The 26,495-nt window shown below is 45.0% G+C and overlaps 1 protein-coding gene across 3 annotated transcripts in view; it reads right to left on the minus strand.

Moving 5' to 3' along the window:
- Positions 1-26,495, minus strand: part of KIRREL3 (kirre like nephrin family adhesion molecule 3) — a 590,858-nt gene that overhangs the window by 137,115 nt on the left and 427,248 nt on the right. For all 3 annotated transcript variants that reach the window (XM_069948169.1, XM_069948168.1, XM_069948170.1), the window contains exons 3-4: positions 21,855-22,004; positions 21,319-21,468 (exon numbers count right to left, since the gene is read on the minus strand). In XM_069948169.1, coding sequence (XP_069804270.1) covers positions 21,319-21,468; positions 21,855-22,004 — 300 coding nt within the window. The remainder of the gene's footprint in view (positions 1-21,318; positions 21,469-21,854; positions 22,005-26,495) is intronic.

Below are 26,495 nucleotides of genomic sequence, written 5' to 3' on the forward strand. Positions count from 1 at the left end.
CGGCTGAGGGGACAAGTTCATCATCAGGGAGACAAATGTGCAAAAAAAAGACGACCTCAATGTTTTATCCGGGTGATGGAGCGCGAACAAGGATGGGGCTACGGGGGGCGTCTGAGAGATGAGGATATCACCAGGGGGAGTAGCAGAGCTCTGCTACATCTGTGCACATTGGGCAGGAGCTGGAGTAGCCTCAGTACATGGTATTATTACAATTCCAGGACTGCTATAACCTGGGCACTCCCATTATACCAGGACACATGGTAATACTGCTATAACCTGGGCACTCCCATTATACCAGGACACATGGTAATACTGCTATAACCTGGGCACTAGCCAGTACAGGTGGCTGGATACCGCAGGTATAGGACCTATAGTCTGTACTGGGGCTGTGGATACAACCAATCAGCAATGGATGATTCCACTTAGGTAAATGAGCAGATATGCAGTATTAGTTCCAGGCAGCGCATACACTAAGTGCGGTGCATATTGATCACATTGATCAGACATGATTGACAGAACAGCTCTAATATTTTCCCGACCCTGATGGATTTCCACCCAGTCAGTCAATGACATTATGTTCTGCGCTCATCACCATTTCTGCAATTAAGAATCTTCCCTCATTACAGCAGAACCTTCCCCATATCCTCCTCCTCCTCCTGGATATATGATCATACACAAAGTGTGTGCGCATCCATCCAAATCAGGAACATGTCTCCTATCAGAGCCCTGGAAAAGAAGTGTGAGCTATCAGGGCATGATGGGAGTTGTAGTTCTGCAACAGCTGGAGATCTGCAGGTTGGATAACACTGGCCTTGATGGTTGTGGTTGAAATGTTTTGCACTGAACTGTTGCTGGATGCAAACGATCTTACCCCAAAGATGGCGATCCTCAAGAGGGACCAGATTCCCGGCAATAACTATGAAAATACTACCTAAGCTATCAGCACCATGTTATAGGGCAGGAGGAGCTGAGAGGATTGATATATATCTTTATAGGAAAAGATTCAGTATAACTTGTAATTTATTGATTGAAATCCATTTATTGATTGGTTTCCATGCTAAAGAGTCCAGTCATTGAGTGACTCCGCCCACTGGACTCCATATCACAGAATGATCAGGGATTTTAAATCAACATATTACAAGTTATACTGTATATTTTCCCATAAAGATATACATCAATCTGCTCAGCTCCTCCTGCTCTACAACATGATGTCGATTATATTATATATTATTATTATTATTATATTATATATATATATATAGATTATATTATAGCATTGTCTGGGTGAAAGGTTCCTTTTAATATGCAAGATTATAAACTACATACAATTACTTGTCCCCTACTTAGGGTCCTATTACACGGAGCGATTTTTAACGATTAACGACTAATGATAAACGATCGCAAATGAGATTGTTTATTGTTAACCTGAAATCGTTCACCGTTTTACAGAGAACGATGGTCGTTAGATACGATTGTTACTATGATCGTTTATTCCTTCTGATCCCAGCAAAACAATTAACAATGTGCAATAATGCTGCGTCTAAACGGAGCGATAATTTGCCCGAAGTAACAGAACGATTTCATACGGAAAAATAGTTTTGCGATCGCTAAAGCCTATCTCACACATAGGTTAAAATTGGTGAACGACTGTTTACACGGAACGATCTGCGAATTTTTTGTGAACGCCGATTTAAGAACATGTTGTAAGATCAAAATGAATGATTTCTCGCTCGTCGTTTGATCGTTCGCTGCGTTTACACGTACGATTATCGTTCGAATTCGACAGTCATCATGCAAATTTGAACGATAATCGTTCCGTGTAAACGCAGCTTTACATTGAACGATTAGTCAACAAATGCGGAACTTGAGCGAACAAATGTGGAATTATAGCGAACGATTAACGATGATTTTATGCTACGCTTACACTGAGCAATAATTCGCCCAATCGATCGTTTAACGATTTTGAAGCAACGATTTATTTTTTATAACAATCAGCGTTTAGACTAATAAATCGTTAGAAAAATCGTAAGAAAATTTGTAAGAAAAATCGTTTTTAAGATCACTTAAGCCCATCTTTTACATAGGGTGAATCTTTGAAAGACTGCGATCTGCGAATTTTTAGCGAACGATGAACGACGATTTGTGAACATGTTGAAAGATCAAAATGAACGATTTTTTGCTCGTCCCTTGATCGTTTGCTGTGTTTACACAGAACGATTATCGCTCAAATGCGATCGTTATAGCGAAAATTCGAACGATAATCGTTCCGTGTAAACGCAGCATTAGATTCAGATTTAAATCAATGACATATGAACGATTTTTCAATCGCTGCCTGCAATTACACAGAACGATTATCATTTAAATTCGAACGATATAACGATTTTTTGCACAATAATCGTCCCGTGTAATGCTGCATTTACACGGAACGATTATCGTTTGATTTTTCGCACTAACAATCACATTGATCGTTCATTTTGATCTTTCAACATGTTCTCAAATCGTTGTTCGTCGTACACTAAAAATTTCCAGATCGCTTCGTGTAAACAGTCTTTTAAAGATTCACTCTATGTGTGAGATGGGCTTAAGCGATCTTAAAAACGATCGCAATAACGATTTTTCTTACAATCTATTTGTATAAACGCTGATCGTTATAAAAAACAAATTGTTGCTACAAAACAGTTAAACGATCGATTGGGCGAATTATCGCTTCGCGTAAACGCAGCATAATAGGGCCCCCAGATTTAGTTGCAAAATTTAAAAACATTCCATTGTTTACAAAACAAACAAACAATGTAAACAACTCAGTACAATACAAACAGATGCAACACAAGATGCTGAGAGTCTATAATGTGGGTAGAGTAATTTTGATGGAAAGGATATGTAACCCCGTCCTATCAGTCTATAACTGTGTAGTGTGGAGTGTTGTTGGCTTCTCCCTCTAATATGTGGATTCTGATGGCAGTCAGTGAATAGGTTTGTAGCGGTGAGGATCACGCACACGTTATGGTGGGTATAACTCCGGTAACATCTTCTGCTAATAACCTGGATGTTGTCCTGAGCACACTCTGCAGGTCTCTGTCATCACGGCTACCTCTCCGTAGGTGAGACTCACAGCAGGCGCAGAATTAAAGAGACAGTCCTCACTTCTCACTCAGACCGGGGATAACAAGACACAGTGTACGGCCCCACCGCAGGGTACGCTGCAGACGTGGCCGGCATGTACAGAGGGGTCTCACACTGCAACCCAAAGGGCCCTATTCCACCGGACGATTATCGTTCACATAATCGTTAACGATTAACGATCTCAAACGACCGCTATTGCGAAAGACCTGAAAACGTTCACTCATTTCCATGGAACAATAATAGTTATGATCGTATTTGCGATCTTTTTTCTATTTCTTGCTATTGCGTTCGTATCTACTGCGAACGACTGAACGTCTTATTCAATGCGAACGATTTGCGAATGAGCAACGATAAAAATAGGTCCAGGTCTTAGGGCCCTATTCCACCCCTATTCCACACAATTATCGTTCAGATTATCGTTAAATCGCTCGAATCTAAATGATAATCGTTCGGTTAAAAAGCAGTTAACGATTAACGACCGAACGAGAAATCGTTGATCGCTTTATAAGACCTGGACCTATTTTTATTGTTGCTCGTTCGCAAAACGTTCGCAAATCGTTCGCATTGAATAAGACGTTCGGTCGTTTGCAGTAGATACCAACGCAATAGCGAAGAAATAGCGAAGAAAAACGATCGCAAATACGATCATAAGTAACGATGATCGTTCCATGGAAATGAGTGAACGTTTTCAGGTCTTTCGCAATAGCGGTCGTTTGAGATCGTTAATCGTTAACGATTATGCGTACGATAATCGTCCGGTGGAATAGGGCCCTTATAAAGCGATCAACGATTTCTCGTTCGGTCGTTAATCGTTAAGTGCATTTTAACCAAACGATTATCGTTTAGATTCGAGCGATTTAACGATAATCTGAACGATAATCGTCCGGTAGAATAGGGCCCACACAGACATGATACACAATGTGATCCAGCACGGTATATCCAGGGTCGGGTTTGATGCACGGCTGCTCATAACAAAGAGATCTTAAAGGGGCACACCAGCAAAAAAAAATTTCAAATTAACTTTGAAACATAAAAATGTCTCTAGTACCCCTTTAATAAAAGAAATGAATTGAAGCACACAATATATTAGAACATTTAAAGGAGTATTCTGCTAAAACATAACTTTTGATATGTTGCTGCCCATGGTGATAGTGGAGGAGTGTGATCTCCATTCTCTGTAGATGCACAAAGAGATGAGGATAACTTTGGGGTGCAATTCCTTCACCCTGATATAGCTACACATTCATATGCCTGGGATATAGAGCTGAGCTGCAATACCAGACACCGCCACGGGCAAGAGTGGCGCTGCTTCTAGATAAGAAAAGATCACATCCTTGTTTGTGGTCTCACACAGTACAACCCCTGTAACCATTGTATTATTAAAGGGGTATTCCACTTGTTATTATCTATTCAGTCTCCTTCCCCCAGTTCTGAGCTGCTGCTCTATGCTGAAGACATAAAAATCTGTATGTGAGCTTTTCTCTCTGTCTCCCCCTCCTACCCCCCTCCCTTCTGAGAAGGCTGATAAAAAACGTCCCTGGCTGGCTTTATCTGCAACATTGTAGCTTCTTTGTAATGCTGGTACAGATAATCACAGTAAGTTCACTAGCAAAGTGACCTTAGAATATCCCTCCCGTCATAACAAAAAAGCTACAATGTTGCAGATAAAGCCTGCCAGGGACTTGTTTACATCAGCAGTCTCAGAAGGGAGGAGGGAGACTGAGAGAAAAGCTCACATACAGATTTTGTCTCTTTGGCAGAAAGCAGCAGCTCAGAACTGGGGGAAGGAGACTGAATAGATAATAAGTATTGAAGGAATTGTTAGTCTCATCATGGGCAGCAAGATGTGAAAAGTTATCTTTGAGTGGAATACCCCTTTAATGATATAAAGGTTACAGGGGTTGTACTGTGTGAGACCACAAACAAGGGTGTGATCTTTTCTTATCTAGAAGCAGCGCCACTCTTGACTGTGGTGGTGTCTGGTATTGCAGCTCAGCTCTATATCCCAGGCATATGAATGTGTAGCTATATCAGGGTGAAGGAACTGCACCCCAATCTTATCCTCCTCACATCGTACATCTTTAATCTCTCCGCCTACAGAGAATGGAGATCACAGTCAGTGTTATGTATATACCCACCCTGGGGGCCTCCCACCCGTCCGCCCTTCTCCTCATCTCATTTCACAGTGTGCAGAACACTTAATACTCCTCTCACATCTCTCATTTACCTTGAAGACGTGTTTTATACATGAGGGCGCAGGAGTTTTGTCTCTTAGGAACCTGACAAACACATCCACCTCCGCCCCACCGGGGAGAACCTAGTCAATGGCTGCGAATCGAGCAAAGCTCTGACCTCTCTGGCTCCAATAAAGGTCAACAGGAGAATTTATAGACAGAATGTAAGGCCTTGTTCACACGTTGTGTTTTTATCCTGTGTAAAATACATCCAGGTTTTTGGCACCTGCATATTACATATAACACTCGCAATGCACGCTCATACAGGCCTCAGTTCACACGACTCCATCACTGCCATAACAGATGTTGCCAAAGCACGCAACTGTATATTTGTTATGTGAACCGACCCTTAGGCTAATCCAGGCAAGATCAACAGCGCCACCTGCAGGGACAATATATAACTGATGCTACCAAGCGCCATTGAATAGAGATGAGCACATTTGAATAGCGGTGGCTGAAGAAGTTGGACGCAGCCTTAGGGCCCTATTGCACCGGATGTTTTTATTGTTCGCTTAATAGTTAACGACGATCCAAACGACCGCTATTGCGAAAGAACTAAAATCATTTGCCCATTTACATGGAAAGATAATTGTTACTTATGATCGTTCTTGCGGTCGTCTTGTCGTTGCTATTGCGTTCGTCACTACTGTGAACGACTGAACGACTTCTTATTCAATGCGAACGATTTGTGAACGAGCAACAATAAAAATAGGTCCAGGTCTTATTAAACGGTCAACGATTTCTCGTTCGGTCGTTAGTCGTTAACTGCTATTCAAACGAACGATTATCGTTTAGATTCGAATGATTTAACGATAATCTGAACAGTAATCGTCCGGTGGAATAGCGCCCTTAGGGGGTCCTGGAAAACATGGATACCGCCTATGCAATACAATTATTGTCTGGAAACTCAAAATCTGCAATTGTGGATATTAAAGGTAATCTGTCAGCACCCGGGCCCTACCTGAGGTGCTGACAGTGTGCTGTAGCTGGCATTCCCCTAGTCAGCATGGTGCCTTTTGGTAATTTGTCCGTGCAGTGGATTATGCACAATCTCACGTCTCCTACTGTAAGGAAGAGTCAATGAGGAGTTGTAAGTCAGCGTTTGTGCCACACTCTGGCACATCTCACTACTCATTCCTCCTCCCTCTTCTTCATGAATAATCTCTATGCCTCGCCTCCTGCTCTCTCAGCTGTCAGTCAGTACCTGTCAACAGAGGACTGATCTGCAATCACATATAGTTGAAGCACCTAGCCTGTATTGGAGCTGTGGTCTAGGGGTAAATCACCTGCCTAGAGATCAACAACATTATTTTCTTCGGTCTGACTCCCCTGATGGAAATCAAATACAGCGGTGCCTTGAAATACGAGCATAATTTGTTCTGGGGCCGTGCTTGTAATCCAAATCCACTCTTACACCAAAGCAAATTTTCCCATAAGAAATCATAGAAATGTACACCCCAAAAATTATTTATTATTCTGAATAACATTTAAAACAAATGAAACAAACATTCAGAAACAGCAGAATCTGTGATATTATAAGTTACTGTACAGTAATGGAGAGGATGGGAAACACAAGGGCTGACAGAGACTGCAGGGAGCATGAAGGAATGAGCAGGAGAGATGTGGGCACTGTATAGCAGCACTCTGTCCGGGGAGAGAGGGGTTACAGGGGTTACCTCCACAGTCCTGTCCCCTGATGTGAGCCCCAGCCTGAAGTGGATCTGCTACGATTTGGAAGGTGAGGGAGACTTCCTGGGTCAGAGTACAGTGCTGTAGACCCCGCTATGCAGACCATGCCCCTCCTCCACTCCCCCTCCCACCCAGTACAGGGAGCTCTTAAACCAACGCAATGCTCCTAAACCAAGTCACAAATTTGGAAAAACTGTGAGCTCCTAAACCAAATTGCTCTTAAACCAAGTTACTCTTAAACCAAGGTACCACTGTATAGTTATTTATATTTTCTCTTTTTCTCATTATTGTATAACCTTTAAACATGCAAAGAATTCACAAATCAGGTCAAAATTAGTTTAGTTTTTTGTAATACAATGATGAGAAAAGTAAAAAAAAAAAAAATTACTATATTTTATTTCCATCAGGGTAATCAAATTAAAGGGGGAAAAAAAGTTGCTGGTCTCTAGACAGGTAATTTACCCCTAGACCACAGCTCCTACACAGGCTAGGAGGTTCAACTATATCCGATTGCAGATCAGTCCTCTATTGGCAGATACTGACTGACAGCTGAGTGAGGTAGGCTGGGCACAGAGATTATTCATGACGGAAGGGGAGGAGGAAGGAGAGGTGAGGAGTGGCAGAGTGAGGCACAAACGCTGAGCCACAACTCCTCTTTGACGCTTTATTACATTAGAAGACCAGAGATTGTGCATAATCCACTGCACGGACAAATTACCATAAGGCACTGCCAGCACCACAGGCAGGACCCGGGAGCTGACAGATTCCCTTTAAACAATACATTTTTAAACATTATTTCAATTTTCCTGAAAACTTACACCGAAATCCACACAATTGGGGTTTCGGATTTACATGCAGAAATGTAGTGGATGGATTTCTGGTGCAGGGGACAGTCGCTCTCGTGTCCCTCATTGTTCCCTTTGTTTCCTGGGGATGTAATGGCGGCGGCGATATTTTAGCGTATATCTCTGTAAACATCCCGAGCCGCTTGCCATGCATCACGTTAGGATAATATTTATAGTCGCTGCCGTGCGGAGGGGGTGACAGCTGCTCTGATTTACCGCGACATAAGACGTGCTATAACAGCGCTGCCGTGTGATTCGGCGGAACACCTTGATGGCGTATTATATACATGAGATGATCATTTACATATATAATGATGAGTCTGGTGGTGGAGCGGAGAGCGGCCCATTCATCTCCTCCTTCCTTCCTCTTCAGCTCTAAATGTGCAGCAGAAAATACCCGGGCTATAACCCTTCCTCTGTATTATTGCCGTGTAAAAAATGAGCTTTCGGAAGGTCTTGGGAGGCCCATCGCTTTCTGTGCCGCAATCTGCCAGATTAACTGTGCCCAGCGCGCTATCTGTCAATGTGGGGAGTCTGTAGCCGGTGGCGTGGACAGATTGAGCTCGGAAACAGCCAAGAGGCAGCTTAGCTTAATGGGACTGAAAACATTTCTCGCCTAATGTATGAAAAATGCTACCGGCTTCTTTAAAGTTGGTGTTTTGCATTTTTATGTCAATTTGACACAGAATCTCATTTCGCTGCCTTGTGTCTTTAATGCGGGATTTATTGGCTGCTCAGACCCAAACACACTGGGAGCGCATTATGGCGATGGCTTCTCTAGGTGGAACCTGATAGATAGTCCGGGGAATATGGAATTTTCTATGAAACTGGTTATTTTTATAAGCATCGAGCAGCGCGGGGTTTATGGGTAGATTAGGAATCTGCAAGTAACAGGACAAGGGAATAACCCATGACCTTGGAGAATGGAGGGAACGATCTATGATGTAGTGGCCTATTCTCTAAAGCCGCTTTGTGTCCTTGTTGTTTTAGGTGACTGTGGTTTGAAGAGGACGAGAGCACATTACTACACCGGGTGTATACAGGAGAGGAGCACATCACTGTATGGGTGTATACAGGAGAGGAGCACATCACTGTACCGGGTGTATACAGGAGAGGAGCACATCACTGTACCAGGTGTATACAGGAGAGGAGCACATCACTGTACCAGGTGTATACAGGAGAGGAGCACATCACTGTATGGGTATATACAGGAGAGGAGCACATCACTGTACGAGTGTATACAGGAGAGGAGCACATCACTGTACCAGGTGTATACAGGAGAGGAGCACATCACTGTACCAGGTGTATACAGGAGAGGAGCACATCACTGTACCAGGTGTATACAGGAGAGGAGCACATCACTGTACCAGGTGTATACAGGAGAGGAGCACATCACTGTACCAGGTGTATACAGGAGAGGAGCACATCACTGCACCGGGTGTATACAGGAGAGGAGCACATCACTGTACCAGGTGTATACAGGAGAGGAGCACATCACTGTACCAGGTGTATACAGGAGAGGAGCACATCACTGTACCAGGTGTATACAGGAGAGGAGCACATCACTGTACCAGGTGTATACAGGAGAGGAGCACATCACTGCACCGGGTGTATACAGGAGAGGAGCACATCACTGTACCAGGTGTATACAGGAGAGGAGCACATCACTGTACCAGGTGTATACAGGAGAGGAGCACATCACTGTACCGGGTGTATACAGGAGAGGAGCACATCACTGTACCAGGTGTATACAGGAGAGGAGCACATCACTGTACCGGGTGTATACAGGAGAGGAGCACATCACTGTATGGGTATATACAGGAGAGGAGCACATCACTGTACGAGTGTATACAGGAGAGGAGCACATCACTGCACCAGGTGTATACAGGAGAGGAGCACATCACTGTACGGGTGTATACAGGAGAGGAGCACATCACTGCACCAGGTGTATACAGGAGAGGAGCACATCACTGTACGGGTGTATACAGGAGAGGAGCACATCACTGCACCAGGTGTATACAGGAGAGGAGCACATCACTGTACCAGGTGTATACAGGAGAGGAGCACATCACTGTACCAGGTGTATACAGGAGAGGAGCACATCACTGTACCAGGTGTATACAGGAGAGGAGCACATCACTGCACCGGGTGTATACAGGAGAGGAGCACATCACGGTACCGGTTGTATACAGGAGAGGAGCACATCACTGCACCAGGTGTATACAGGAGAGGAGCACATCACGGTACCGGTTGTATACAGGAGAGGAGCACATCACTGTACCGGTTGTATACAGGAAAGGGGCACATCACTGTACCAGGTGTATACAGGAGAGGAGCACATCACTGCACCAGGTGTATACAGGAGAGGAGCACATCACTGTACCAGGTGTATACAGGAGAGGAGCACATCACTGTACCAGGTGTATACAGGAGAGGAGCACATCACTGCACCAGGTGTATACAGGAGAGGAGCACATCACGGTACCGGTTGTATACAGGAGAGGGGCACATCACTGCACCGGGTGTATACAGGAGAGGGGCAGATATCTACATGTACAGCAGGTCCCGTGCAGAATACAATCATATCAGTACAACCACAGACATCATGTAGCTCTGTAACAATAGTGTAATACAATAGATTGGAAGATTATCAATCACATTGCTACAATGTCTTATTCACACATCGCTTCACCATGTAAACCCGCGTCTGGAGGAAATCACCGCCAAACAGATCCATATTCATGACAGCTCTTTAGATCCCCTTCAGCCTGGAGAGGCTTTAGCGCCATAATCACAGGTTCTCTTCCTTACACTAATCTACTTTTGCCTGAGGAGAGATCCTTAAACCTGACCCATGGATGGTGCTTGATGGAGGGGTGAGAGCCCCGGGGTAACCTGCCGCCCTCATCCTCATCATCACTCCTGCTAATTGGGTCGGAGGAGTCCTTCTATCAATAGTGATTGACCCCCTGCTCTCATCTAGGGTTCTTTTCAGCACATGATTTACACATGAAAAAAAAAAAAAAGTTGTGAAAAACTACATAAAAATTTAACTATGCTCCTCAAATTTTGGACTGGAGCCGAGAAGCTGAGGAGGTGCCAACTAGAAGGCCACCATTCCGGAAGCCATATATTCCCATGTCTCTCTACTTTTAAAGGGGTAGTTCGCCCCCAATTTTTCTTTTTATCAACTAGTGCCAGAGATTTGTAATTTACTTCTATTAAAAAATCTCCAGCCTTATCAGCTGCTGTATGTGCTGCAGGAAGTGATGTATTCTTTTCAGTCTGACACAACTAAAATCGTTCACCATATTACACAGAGCGATAGCCGTTAGTTACGATCGTTTACTCCATCTAATCCCAGCAAATGAAGGAACTATTTTGGAATTACCGCGAATGATGAGCGATTGACGATAATTTTGGTGTCGGCACCAAACGATGAACGATTTCTCGTTGGTTGTTTGATCGTCGCCTGCGTTTATGCAAAATGATTATCGTTTAAATTTGAACAATATAACGTTAATTTGCACAATAATGGTCCCGTGTAATAGAGTCCTACGTCCAGGACTGTCTCACTGCACCCGGGACAGTTAGCAGGTCTGCAATTCTGATAAGAAAATGATAAGAATGGGGGAGATTTATCAAACTGGTGTAAAGCAAAATTGTCTTAGTTGCCCCTAGAAACCAATCAGATTCTCTATGGGAGGGCTCAGGCGCCTCCACTTCCTCCCCTCTCCGCTCAAAGAATTAACAGGTTAATTCTTTGAGTGGAAGAGAGCAGAGGCGCGCGAGCCCTCCCATACAGACACTGCTGGGATACTGGAATCGGCGGGATTCCGTGGCGGAGAGCTCCGCGCGGAATTCCTCCAAACTGGCCCTTACAGGAGCTATTACACCAAGCGATTATTGGCCAATAACGGACGATAATCGGCAAAGCTTGGTGTAGTAGGTCCTTTCCTCCAGCATCCTGCAGATGGAACAAATCTCTGTCCTGCCAGTATCTTGATTCATTGTCTGGAGTCCATCACCGTTCCATCACCACTGGACTTTCAAATGGATATAAACAAAGGTTTCCACTGACCAAAAGCAAAAAAAAAAAAAAAAACAAACAAACATAGAGGACTGAGGCAATAAGTATATGAGCTGCAGTGCACGGAGAAGAGGTGGCGGAGCGCCATCACTACACCACAACCTACCATGGGACGTTCACAGTCAATGAACTCGAGCACAGATGACTGAAGACTTTGCAGACTCCCGGCGTCAGGCTCATACCTTATTCCATCACAGGCGCCATTTCACCTTTTACCCCCCGTTAAACGAATTTTAAGTGATTGACAGGCGGCGTCTCTAACCATGCAGAAAATGCCCATCAGTCACAATCAGCGGGTCTCACCGCACTCTCCATCCCCTGACAGCTCTCTATGGAGAACGTGTCATAACTAATGAGACATTTAGAGCCGACCGAAGGCGCCCCTCTCTGATTTACTCTCCAAATAGTTAACAGTCTCAATTAAATGTGCGTAAAAATTCATTTACAAATTATGTCAAGCGCGGAATGTGAAATACAGGCGGAAAGAGGGGGCGGCGCACGGCGAGTGGCGGTGCCCAGGAATGCAGGTGCCAAGCTAGCAGCGGGCAGCACCGATAAGGCTATTTTTACACCATGTTTCCAAATCAACTGGTTTCAGGAAGTTATGTAGATTTGTAATTTACTTCTATTTAAAAATATCCAGTCTCCCAGTACTTATCAGCTGCTGTATGTCGTGCAGGAAGTGGTGTATTCTTTTCAGTCTGACACAGTGCTCTCTGCTGCCACCTCTGTCCATGTTAGTAACTGTCCAGAGCAGGATTGATTTTCTGTGCGGTTTATAAAGGGGTACTCTAAACTGATGTCAGAAAATTTTATATATTTGTAAATTCCTTCTATTTAAAAATCTCAAGCCTTCCAGTACTTATCAGCTGCTGTATGTCCTGCAGGAAGTGGTGTATTCGCTCCAGTATGACACAGGGCTCTTTGCTGCCACCTCTGTCCATGTCAGGAACTGTCCAGAGCAGCAGCAAATCCCCAGAGAAAACCTCTCCTGCTCTGGATAGTTTCTGATATGGACAGAGGTGGCAGCAGAGAGCACTGTGTCAGACTGGGAAGAATACACCACTTCCTGCAGGACATACAGCAGCTAGTAGGTACTAGAAGACTTGAGATTTTTAATTAGAAGTAAATTACAAATCTATATAACTTTCTGAAACCAGTTGATTTGAAAGAAAACAAAAAATGCTGGAGTGCCCCTTTAACTTATGTGTCTTATGAGTGAATGGTAAACAACATATCCATAACATACGAATGTCAAGTGAACCAGAAGCTCAGGATGAACACAGCTCGTCATCCATATATAGGGATGCCAGATGAGCCTGTTACCATCACAGGGACACATGTGACACCCTGGCTTCCATCTACGTGTCGTACCCCGCCTGCCATCTACCTGTTGTACCCCGGCTGCCATCTGCCTGTCGTACCCCGGCTGCCATCTACCTGTCGTACCCCGGCTGCCATCTACCTGTCGTACCCCGGGTGCCATCTACCTGTCGTACCCCGGCTGCCATCTACAAGGAACCGACAAGAGAATTTAATTAAAGTCTGAAAAATAATTTTATTTTCCATTTAATCTTTCTCCCAATTCGGTGACCCCAGTGGTGAGTCCAGGCCGCAGGGGTTATGGAGGACTCCTGTGTAGGTGGGCAGTGCCACACCGCCATGCGGTGAGTGAGTGTGGCCCCAGGCCGCAGGGGTGATGGAGGACTCTTTTGTAGGTGGGCAGTGCCATCCCACCATGCGGTGAGTGAGTGTGGCCCCAGGCCGCAGGGGTGATGAAGAACTCTTTTGTAGCTGGGCAGTGCCATCCCGCCATGCGGTGAGTGTGGCCCCAGGCCGCAGGGGTGATGAAGGGCTCTTTTGTAGGTGGGCAGTGCCATCCCGCCATGCGGTGAGTGTGGCCCCAGGATGCGGCCTCCTTCATGTCTCTGCTGCTATGGATGAATTTGTAGAGCACGGAACTTGGCAGGACACAAGATCAGCGGCTAAATGAAAGCTGGCACCGGAGTTCAGAGGACGCACCCCGGCGAAAAAGAGGCTTAATAGGTATGTGAGTAAAGCAATTTCACTTGTCTTCTGCAAAGGGACGGAACGTAAATGTTTCTTACACAGAACATCAGTTTCTGGCGGCTGAGAGAAACGTTAACCCCTACTGCCCTGCAAGGAGACTGCTCAATCTGTTCCAGCCATACATGTGATCCCCCCCAGGACTCCTCCACAGATCACAGACACAGATGTGGAGCTGTCACTGATGATAACTGAGGGTTCACGTTACATCATCCATCTAACCCAGTGCCCCTCACCCTGGGGCTCTCCAGCTGCTGCAAAACTACAACTTCCATCATTCTCCGAATATCCTTTGTGCATCCTATTGCTGACCATGTGGCTCTCCAGATATTTCCAAACTATAACTCCCATCATGACCACCTCCGATGCATCCTATTCCCGACCCAGCAGCTGCTGCAGAACTATAACTCCCATCATGACAACCTCCGATGCATCCTGTCCCTGACCCTGCAGCTCAGCAGCTGCTGCAGAACTATAACTCCCATCATGTCCTCCTTACATGCCTGGTGCATTCTATTCTCCACAATGCTCTTCAGCTGTTGCATAACTACAACTCTCATCATTAGGAGTCAGGGAACTATTATCCAATTAATGATCTTCAACTTTTTCTCCCACAAGTCCTTGCACTCTGAGAAAGCTGAGTGACAACCAATCTGCCTTGCTATTACAGGGGGTGGTCACCCAGATTTCCTATAGCCCTGACCAGCAAATCCAATGGTGTAGTCATTTGGGAACCATGGATGTACCAATGGGGTGACGACCCTAGTAGAGCAGTAATGGCCGCCATATTGGTTGTCACAGGTAAAATGTATAGACTTAAAGGGGAACTCCAGCAAAAAAAATCTTTGACGTTAAAGGGGTTATCCAGTGCTACAAAAACATGGCCACTTTTGTCTCCAGTTTAGGTGGGGTTCCATTGAAGTAAATAGAGCTTAAAGGGGTTGTTCACCAATTTTTTTTTTTTTTTCAAATCAACTGGTGCCATAAAGTGCCAAAGATTTGTAATTCACTTCTATTAAAAAATCTTACGTCTTCCAGTACTTATCAGCTGCTGTGTTTCCTGCAGGAGGTGGTGTTTTCTTTCCTGTCTGACACAGTGCTCTCTGTTGCCTCCTCTGTCCATGTCAGGAACTGTCCAGAGCAGCAAAAAGTCCCCATAGAAAGCCTATCCTGCTCTCTAGACTGGAAATAATACAACTTCCTGTTGGGCATACAGCAGCTGATAAGTACTGGAAGGCTTGAGATTTTTTTTTAATAGAAGTAAATTACAAATCTCTGGCACTTTATGGCAGCAGTTGATTTGAAAGAAAATTTTTTGGTGTACAACCCCTTTAATTGCAAACCACAGCTGAACTGGAGACAAGAGTGGGGGGAAAAGTGGCCATGTTTTTGTAGCGCTGGATAACCCCTTTAACTGATGTGAAGAAGTTTTTTAAGTATTGTACTTTACTTTTATTTTTAAAAATCTCAACCCTTCCAGTACTTATCAGCTGCTGTATGTCCTACAGGGAGTGGTGTATTCTTTCCAGTTTGACACAGTGCTCTCTGCTGCCACCTCTGTCCATGTCAGGAACTATCTAGAGCAGGAGAGGTTTTCTATGGGGATTTCTTACCGCTATGAACAGTTCCTGACATGGACAGAGGTGGCAGCAGAGAGCACTGTCAGACTGGAAAGAATACACCACTTCCTGCAGGACATACAGCAGCTGATAAATACTGGAAGATTTTTTAAATAGAAGTAAACTACAAATCTATATAATTTTCTGATTTGAAAGGAAAGTTTTGATAGGGAAACTATCAGCAGGTTTTACGAATCTAACCTGCTGACAAGTCCCTATTGCTCATGGGGTCTTACCTTCATCCCTGGTGCAGTTTGTAGTTTATTTCAGCATCTAGTAAGGCCATTTGGAGCACTGGGGGCAGAGTTACCACTCCCAGAGCATCACTCCGACCACCCCCCTGGCCACCACACCCCTTCTGATGATTATCAGTGGGCAGGCTAGGTCGGTGCTCTGGGGGCAGTAACCCCACCCTCAGTGCTCAAAATGCATGACTAGACGCTGAATAAGGGTACTATTACACGGAACGGTAATCGGCCAAATCGGGCTTATCGCTCCATGTAATAAATACAATGATCCGCCGATGACAACGATCATCGGCTGATCATTGAAATAGGTGTGGACCTATTTTCGTCAGGCGCCGACCGCACACCGCTAGAAGGTGGACAGGTAATGTATATAGTTAAGCAAGGGCTGCAAGGACATCGGTAACGATGTCCCTGCAGCCCTTGTTTAACGATTATCGGGCTGTGTAACAGGTTCAGTAAACGAGCGACGATCTAGCAGATCGCTGCTCGTTTACAGGTATTATCGGGCCCCCATCGGCCCTTGTAATACCACCCTAAAGCTACAAACAACATGAAAATGGTGCTGAGGATAAAGGTAAGAGACATATCTTCATCCTCAGCACCCCCTGCACTATAGGGGGCTATCAGTAGGTTAGAAGTTAATGTGTCTAGGTGCTGCCTAAGGGTACTATTTCACAGGCCGAGGAGGGCCCGATCAACAATGTAAACGAGCGCCAATATGCTAGATCGGCGCTCGTTTACCGGGCCTATTCCACGACCCGATGATCATTAAGCGAGGGCTGCAGGGATATCGTTACTGATGTCCTTGCAGCCCTTTCACCATACATTACCTGTCAGGTCTTCTTCTCCGCGCTGTCTTCATCCCCGGGTCCCGCGCGCTCTGGCTTCAGAATGGCCTGTCAGCTGGGGGGTTCCGGGCCTGTGATTGGCTGAGCGCTCCGTCGGCTGACAGTCCATTTTGAAGCCAGAGCGCGTGGGACCCGGGGAGGAAGACGGAGCGGAGCAGAAGACCTGACAGGTAATGTATGCTGCTGCTGCCGCTTCTGAAATCGTCGGTCGCCCGCCACGCACCGCTATTCAACCGTAGCAATGTGCAGTGGGGGAACAATGATTTAAGGTCTGGCCCTAAATGAACGATCAGCCGATGACACGATCATCAGCTGATCGTTCTCTCTATTTCACAGAGCGATAATCGGCCGAATGGGGCCGATTATCGTTACTGTGGAATAGGGCCCTTAGACTCCAACACTCACTAAGCCATAGTCACGGATGATAAGAGCTGTGCCCTCATGGATCAGGGCTGCAGTATAAAGTACAGGGATGGATGATGGGTGGATTTCATTGTATATCAGACTCCAACTAAAGTCATTGGGGACAATGAAGAGAAGAAATCAGGTTAGCATCATGCAAAGATATAGGAGATTTATCAAACATGGTGTAAAGTGAAACTGGCTCAGTTGCCCCTAGCAACCAATCAGATTCCACCTTTCATTCCTCACAGACTCTTTGGAAAATTAAAGGTGGAATCTGATTGGTTGCTAGGGGCAACTGGGCCAGTTTCACTTTACACCATGTTTAATAAATCTCCCCCTCTACAGTGTGTGAACATATAGGCCTATAGTTCCGGACACATGAAGGACACATCAATGCGGCTGAGCTCCCGGCTATATGTGTAATGTGTCCCATAGAGAGTGTCCTGCCTCATCCTCAGCACCGGTTATACTGATCCTAATAAGGGCCGCAGCGGCCCCAGCCATCGCCCCCATTGATTGACCATTGTAGAGGAATCTTTTGCTCTTGAAAGAAGAGAATCCCAGGAGCCTCCAGGTAGAAGAGAACGGAAAAGTGATTATTCCTGAGGCCGCAGGAAACTCCGCACTTACCCCGCTGCCCTTGTCAGCCATTGTAGTTGTCTCTATACAAGGAGCATCGATTTACTGTCTGCAAGTACAAAGCTTCACACCGGCCGCACTGATTGGAGAGGTCAGCCATCAATTTACAAAGGTGCTGTGTACCTGACCCCCGCAGTAACCGTTCATGGGGCGAAACACACCTGGTGCAGGGAGGAGGTAGAACACGGTGCACACCGGACCGACACGCGTGTGCAGAAGGCGCTGGGTTTGTTACTCTTTAATACATGCGAAGGATGACAAAGTAACCTGATCAAGAAATGCAGAAAACGCAATTCAACTGCAATGTGAGAACACAGCCTAAGGGCTTATTCCCCCAGTCTGTGCTCCGTCCGTATATGTGGACGGTGTGCAAGGGAACAGATTATCGGACCTCCCGGCATCATGTATCATTATGATGTCGGGAGCTTGGAAACAGTTTAAAGGCGTCATCCAGTACTACAAAAACATGGCCACTTTTCCCCCTACTGTTGTCTCCAGTTCAGGTGCAGTTTGCAATTAAGCTCCATTTACTTCAATGGAACTGAGTTTCAAAACCCCACCCAATCTGGAGACAACAGTAGGGGGAAAGTGGCCATGTTTTTGTAGCTAATCCCTTTGAATCTTTGCAGTACTATACTGACTGCCATGAAAATTTAAAGGGGTACTCCGGCTTTTTCTTTCAAATCAACCGGTTTTACAAAGTTATATAGATTTGTAATTTACTCCAATATCTACAGTCTTCCAGTACTTATCAGCTGCTATATGTTCTGCAGGAAGTGGTGTATTCTTTCAAGTCTGACACAGTGATCTCTGTTGACATCCCTGGCCCAGTCAGGAACTGTCCAGAGCAGAAGACGTTTTCTATGGAGATTTACTACTGCTCTGCACAGTTCCTGTCATAGCCAGAGAGCACTGTGTCAGACTGTAAAGATTACACCACTTCCTGCAGGACATCCACCAGTTGATAAGTAGGGAAAGACTTGAGATTTTTTAAATAGAAGTAAAATACAAATCTATATAACTTTCTAAACGCAGTTGATTTGAAAGAAAAACATTTTCACTGGAATACCCCTTAAAACTGTTTCGGCATCACTTCGGCATGGATGCACACCATCTATATATACGGACCAGGCACAGAACGTGGAAATAAGCCCTTATGGTTTTCTTTCTCTACCTACACCAGGGATGGGGAACATCCGACACCTTCAGCTGTTACAAAACTACAATTCCAATCATGCCTGGACAGCCAAAGCTTTAGCTTTGGCTGTCCAGGCATGATGGGAACTGTAGTTTTGAAACAGCTGGAGGGCCGCAGATTCCCTATCCCTGACATAACCCCTTGACTGTTCCAGACGGGTGGAAATCTTCATCTTTGTCCCTTGTTACTCGTCGTCTTCTTCTGCTGGAAACGTTTATATATCACACACCGCTATAAGTCATTTCTCAGAAATAGCAGAAATCCCATCAGTACCTGGAGGGCAGCTCAGAGAGCCAGCGATGTGTGGGGCCTGCGGCGAGCTCCCCACGGTGGGCAGCAGACATGCTGACGATACATCTACACCCCCCAAGATCAGGGCCCCTCGGCTATAGGGCCCCGTGTCTTCCGCTTACCCCCCCTCACCCCCCGCCATGTTTTGCAGCTTTGATCAGCAGACTCTCTCCAAAACCCCCAGCGATTCAGCTAGAAATGTTTACCGAGTGTTTTACCCAGAAATCCGTCATGTTTGAGTTTCTCCAAACTGTTTAATTAACATCACGGCTTATTCAAACATCTAATGAGCCGCGCCGCCGCCAAATCACCGATCGTCTCATCTCAATCAATTCCTTCTCCGACTCTTATCAACTCATCAGGTTTTTTTGTTTTTTTTTTTAGGCTTAACGCGGCGCTCGCTTTAAAGTCACAATTTACATAATGAGGTGCGTCGGTTCTAGTCACCGGCGACGTGACGAATCTGCATCCTCTCCAGAGATAAATATTTCGTCTCATCGCGGGTATTGATTTAGCGCCGTGTGAGCGGGCCCTGTGAATATCCCGCAGATTAGGGCCATTTACATGAATTTAAGAGGTTTTTTTTCCCATTTGGTATACAGTAGGAGGAGAGATCATGCTGTAAGAGCCTCGGTTATATTGCTCCAGCAGATAACTGACTTCATCTTATACATATTATGCAATCAGGGTGATCTGTCATCAATTGGTTCAGCCTGGGGAGAGGATCACAGCAGTGACCTGACAGGAAGTCTGTGAACATATGTCTCCCCCCCACCAAACCTCAGACATACCCAGCTACAATAACCTCATCAACACTAAAACTTCTATTCTGTTTCTATTTTCTGACTGTAATTTTTTTATTTCACTTTTTGTACATTGTTAGGAGGCGGTCATATTGCCTGGACTTTTCTTAACAGCATTTAGCGACCTGCTTTACCGTAAGACTCATGGACATAGACGGCAATAGACAGACTCTGTCCCCTTTTAGATGCATGTGAAGCATAACTAGGCACGCTCTGTAACCTGTTAAGAGGTCATTCCACAGGGAGCTGCTATTGTCTCCGCTATCTACTGGTGTCACATGACGCTGCAATGCTGTACAGTTCACTTTACAGCAGCTTCCTCTTATCACTACAGACAGAACAGGAAGTCTCAGCTTTAATTTAAACCCCAGCGGTGAGAATGAAAACTGCAAGATATCAGGATTATTTTATAATATAGATAGAAAAATGGAAACTACCAGAATTTTTTTTTAAAATGTTTAACATAAAAACATTTATGAAACAAACAGAAAGTCATTTCTTGATGACACATTTAAAGGAAATCTTACTCAAACATAACTTTTGATATGTCGCTGCCCATGGTGAGACTAGCAATTCCTTCTATTCTCGTTATTATCTATTCAGTCTCCTTCCCCCAATTCTGAACTGCTGCTTTCTGTTAAAAACATAAACATCTGTGTGTGAGCCTTTTTCTCTGCCTCCTTCACCTCCCTTCTGAGACAGATGATGTAATCAAGTCCCTGTCTGGCTTTATCTGAAATTTTGTAATGGAAGGAATTAGTAATGGAAGGAATTGTTAGTCTCACCATGGGCAGCAACATCAAAAATAATGTTTGAGTGGAATACCCCTTTAAGGGGTGTAGGTTACAGATTCAGGTCATATGGCATCCATTTCTGAATCTATAGTACCATAATTCCATCTGTCATGCTGAGCTATCCCTGGGAATCACGGCTATCTTATAATAATGGGTCTAGCCATAAAAAGTAATCAAAGATGGGGAGTCAAGGCAACCATATGACGCATGCTATTTAGAATGGGACCAGTGCACAGGACCCACTGGGCGTTATACAGCCAAAGACCACACTGGAGATTACCACTAGGCAGGGAGTATACCATCCGTGACTTTCGCCCTACTGACGGCTCTCAGGCTTCTGGTATTGGTCGGTCAGATTAGTTCACGACAATGTTTCGTAAATGGAACAACCCATATTGGTTCAATACAAATACGGAGTCACCTACCCAAGACGGTGAGCCGGGCCGGCCGTGATCGTATGGCGGCCTGTATGGCCTGACACTCATACAAGGCATCGTCCTGCAGCTCTGCACGCTGGATCTTTAAGTGGTGTTCACCAGACGAGTGGTCGCCCTCTACGGAGTATCGGGGGTAACCTGAATCAGAGAAAACGTTATATAAGCCCATCATGAGGAAACTCTGTACAATTATACTCTTATGCGTCCGCAACTATCTTGTCGCCATCATCATATGTTTATTACATTAAGAACGATGGCTTCCAATCTATGAGGTAAATCGTAACTATGGCAACCACCATTGATGGTGGAAGAAACCCCTGAATCTGTGATCCTTGTCCACGATGGAGTAACTATAACCTGCTGTTATACTGTTCTAGGATCCGCCATGTCAGACACCTTCTTCTGGGGTATGGGTGACTGACTGGTAAACTCTAGCGGTAATCTAGGATAAATTACTATAGCGGTAATCTATGATGAAGTACTATAGCTATGAGGCTGCATGAGTTATAGCGGACATTCAATACCGGAAAGATCTCTTCCAACGCCCAACGCCAGTCCGTCTTTGATCCAGAGTACGACTCCATGATAACCAGGGATGGCGCAGGGTAGGCTCACCGGTCTCCCTGCCACCACTACTTGATCCTGCGGTTGTTGGGTAAAGGAAGAGGATTGACCTGCAAAGAGAGCACAGATAAAGACCATTACTGATGTCATCTGCATACAGAACACATTGGCCACTATAAAGATCATAGATAATTACGGATAAGGATGTGGCCCAAAGACTGGCCAGTTATGGCCTCCGCTGAGCTGTTTTTAGTGACTGCTCGTTCTGCTAGGGATGGTGTGTAGTCCAGGGTTATGATAGGGATATGTGCAGGGACAGGAAAGGTCCCCATACACCTTAGACTTTATTCGTCCGTAACCGCCGCTAATCTATGGTAAGCCGGGCTGAACGACCACCAACAGATGACATCAGTGTTCATATGGGCCGTCGTGATTGAAAATCACCACCTGATCCCAATTAACAATTAACGATCTCAAACGACCGCTATTGCGAAAGACCTGAAAACGTTCAGTCATTTCCATGGAACGATAATTGTTACTTATGATCGTAATTGCGATAGTTTTTCTTCGCTATTGCGTTAGTATCTATTGCAAACGACCGAACGATGTCTTATTCAATGCAAACGATTTGCGGACGTTTTGCAAACGAGCAACGATACAAATAGGTCCAGGTCTTATAAAGCGATCAACAATTTCTCGTTCGGTCGTTAATCGTTAACTGCATTTCAACCGAACGATTATCGTTTAGATTCGAACGATTTAACGATAATCTGAACGATAATCGTCCGGTGGAATAGGGCCCTTAGTGTCAGTTCTTGGACTGGTTTCTGTTTATTGTATTCCACTTCATTCCTCAAAATCATCATGATTCATTTGTTCCATCATCCATCATGTATTGTATATTGCTATTATTGTTAACGTCCAGATAAGTGTTTGTATGTTTTTTTGTAACTGCTGGATGCTCCTACTATTCTGATCTACTGCAAGTCCTGGGGGCATCTGAGGACAAAGAAAAGGAATTTGCTATAGGTAAAAACTAGTAACCAGTAACCAGCCAGTGTCGACCTATTATGTCATTGTGTGAATTAAGGCCCTGGCTCTATAGCAGAAGTAGGGAACCTTGGCTCTCCAGCTGTTCCAAAACTACAACTCCCATCATGCCTGGACAGCCAAAGCTAAAGCTAAAGCTTTGGCTGTCCAGGCATGATAGGAGTTGTAGTTTTGCAACAGCTGGATAGCCAAGGTTCCGTACCCCTGCTCTATAGAGCCAGATGTGCTCCTATCCACCTCTATAACACAAGACGCGGCTCTTTCTACCGATTCAATGTCTACAATCTACTAATGAATTAAAAATGAACAGAGAGGCAAGACCCGTTTTTGCATAAAAACCCGAACGTTATTATCTACATCGCTCAGAACAGAAAAATCTCTGTCCCAAGTTTCTAGAAAAAATTATAATAATAATCTCGGTTTTATTTAAATGGCGAGTTCTCAGATGAACAATAGCGGCGAGTACAACTTAATAACATGTTTGCTGGGAAAGTATGGCTGGCGAATTGATTGTTTCTTTGGGAGAGATGATTGCGGCGGGAGGTCTGTGTGTTCTGGCGTGGCGGCCACCTCGAGTGTTTGACTCCGGGCCCCTATCTCTCCGCTACCTCCTTGTGATTGAGGCGTCTGCGGGATGAAGAGGCGATGGACAATGAGAGGCCGAGATTGTCTTATAGGTAGGACGCCTCTCGTACAATCACACAATTATTGATTAACCTGGAGGAAGCCATGGTCAACAATTCTTTCCTCACAAAGAGATGAAAGGGATTCCTATGATGGGGCCACAAGGAAACGATTGAATGGACGACACGTTGTATGAGACCCGGTCGGTTTCATGGATCGATCTGTTTGACGGAAATGGCGCAAGAACAAATATGTGCAGCTTGGGTTTATCAGTTCTTTATTAAAAAAAAAAATGGGTGTGGCTAAGTAGTCACATTATTGTAACATTGTATCAATTCAAATTGTACCATCCATGGTACATTATGTCTCCTTAAAGGGGTATTTCCATCTCAACTAATATAGTTACACTTCTATGTTAAAGAGGAACTCTGGAAAAAAAAAGTTATATAGATTTGTAATTTACTTCTATTTAAATATCTCCAGTCTTCCAGTACTTATCAGCTGCTGTATATCCTGCAGGAAGTAGTGAATTCTTTCCAGTCTGACATGGTGCTCTCTGCTGCCACCTCTGTCCATGTGAGGAACTGTAGTAAATCCTCATAGAAAACCTCTCCTGCTCTGGACAGTTCCTGACATGGACAGAGGTGGCAGCAGAGAGCACCATGTCAGACTGGAAAGAATACACTACTTCCTGCAGGACATACAGCAGCTGATAAGTACTAGAAGACTTGAGATTTTTAAATAGAAGTAGATTACAAATCTATATAACTTTCTGCCACTAATTGATTTTTTTTTTTTTTTTGCTGGCCTACCCCTTTAAATCTTTTGGTAATACATTCATTCAGCAAATTTACCTTCTCTTATATAAACGCTCTTGTCCTCCAATTGTTAACAGCTCGTTGTTTAGGTTACCGACCAGCACTTTGCCCTAAAAGCAGTGGTCAGGCTGATAATGATGATTATGATGATGATGATGATGAATGTATTAGAAAAAACTGTTACCGTTAATTGTATAACTATGTTAGTTGAGATGGGGATATCCCTTTAAGGGTAATAGACCATGTACGGATAGGCTATGTAACAAAGTAAAGTATACTAAGTAGCTCTTCGCAGGAAGGAAAAGAGTCGGCTGCGGTGCCACCTATTCAGTCTAAGGCCACATTCAGACATGGATGATTTGTTGCATTGAGAAGCTAAAAAGGTACAAAAACTCCTAAACGTATTCTTGTAATTAAGCAGTTTCTTTACGCAATTAAAGGGCAAAGGTGAAGGGGGCAAATACTTTCCTCCCAGCACTGTGTTTGCAGTAGACAGGTTAAGGTGCTAACAGCAGGTCATCAGCCATTTCTCCTCATCTTCTTCATCATCATCATCATCCTCCAGAGGACCCGGTGACCTCTCAGCCTCACATTTATACCACTCTGCAAAATAACCTTCTCAAAGGAGACAGATGGTCCCCGGGGAGCAGGAAGCCGACCCATCACAGCTATGATGAAGAATAAATGTCAGGACAAAGTGACGGTCACAGCAGCCGCCAAGATCTAGAAATAAATGAGCCCGAGACGCCGCAAATCCACAAGTGAGGTATGAAAGGGACATTTATAGGATCGTCCTCCCAAGCGGCGTTATCAGCCCAAGACAGAGGAGAAAGTTTATGGGTTTATGGAAATATGGCCGAGCGCTCGCACAACTCTCCCACATTCAAGAGTCTCTTCTCGTCTCCATTTATGACCCTCGCCGAGCAGGTGGATTTGTCACAGTATCTTTTATATGTACGGAAACCTAAAGGACGTGTGAGGCCGAGCAAACACGTGCAGGATGGTCAGAGTATCTATACTGACCCCTGCCCACTGCTTAAAGGGGCTACAATGGGCACATGAGCATCAGGACTAAAAGCAGGGAGCAATAGAGAAAGGCACCTGGTGTGATGGATCATGTTCTCCATCATGTGGACGGCCGGGTGTGTGCGCTTTACTGGGGAAGAGATGGCACCAGGATGGGAAGAAGACAAGATGGCGGGGGCAGTGTGATGGGCAATGATCTGCTGGAAACCTTGTGTCCTGGCATCATGTGGATGTTAGTGTGACACCTACCACCTATCTAACCATTGTATATGGCTATACGCCTCATGCAAACAGATGACCCCTGTGATTACCCAGTTCCCTACAGATCCACTACCAAGAGAAGAAATCCAATTCTACAATGATGAGCGGTGAGAGGAGGGAAGCGGCTTCATACCAGCACACATGAAGGATCCAAGAGCGTCGTCTGACCGCAAGAATCGTCAACACCTGACCGCAGGAATCCTCAATGCCTGACCCCAAGAATCCTCAACACCTGACCCCGAGAATCCTCAACGCCTGACCCCAAGAATCCTCAATGCCTGACCCCAAGAATCCTCAACACCTGACCCCAAGAATCCTTAACGCCTGACCCCAAGAATCCTCAATGCCTAACCCCAAGAATGCTCAACGCCTGACCCCAAGAATCCTCAACGCCTGACCCCAAGAATCCTCAATGCCTGACCCCAAGAATCCTTAACGCCTGACCCCAAGAATCCTCAATGCCTAACCCCAAGAATGCTCAACGCCTGACCCCAAGAATCCTCAACGCCTGACCCCAAGAATCCTCAATGCCTGACCCCAAGAATGCTCAACGCCTGACCCCAAGAATCCTCAACGGCTGACCCCATGAATCCTCAATGCCTGACCGCAAGAATCCTCAACACCTGACCCCAAGAATCCTCAATGCCTGACCCCAAGAATCCTCAACGCCTGACCCCAAGAATCTTCAATGCCTGACCCCAAGAATCCTTAATGCCTGACCCCAAGAATCCTCAATGTCTGACCCCAAGAATCCTTAATGCCTGACCGCAAGAATCCTCAAACTCTGACCCCAAGAATACTCAACCTCTGACCCCAGGAATC

The sequence above is a fragment of the Dendropsophus ebraccatus genome, chromosome 12 (genome assembly GCF_027789765.1).
Source record: "Dendropsophus ebraccatus isolate aDenEbr1 chromosome 12, aDenEbr1.pat, whole genome shotgun sequence".
In the NCBI taxonomy this organism is placed as follows: domain Eukaryota; kingdom Metazoa; phylum Chordata; class Amphibia; order Anura; family Hylidae; genus Dendropsophus; species Dendropsophus ebraccatus.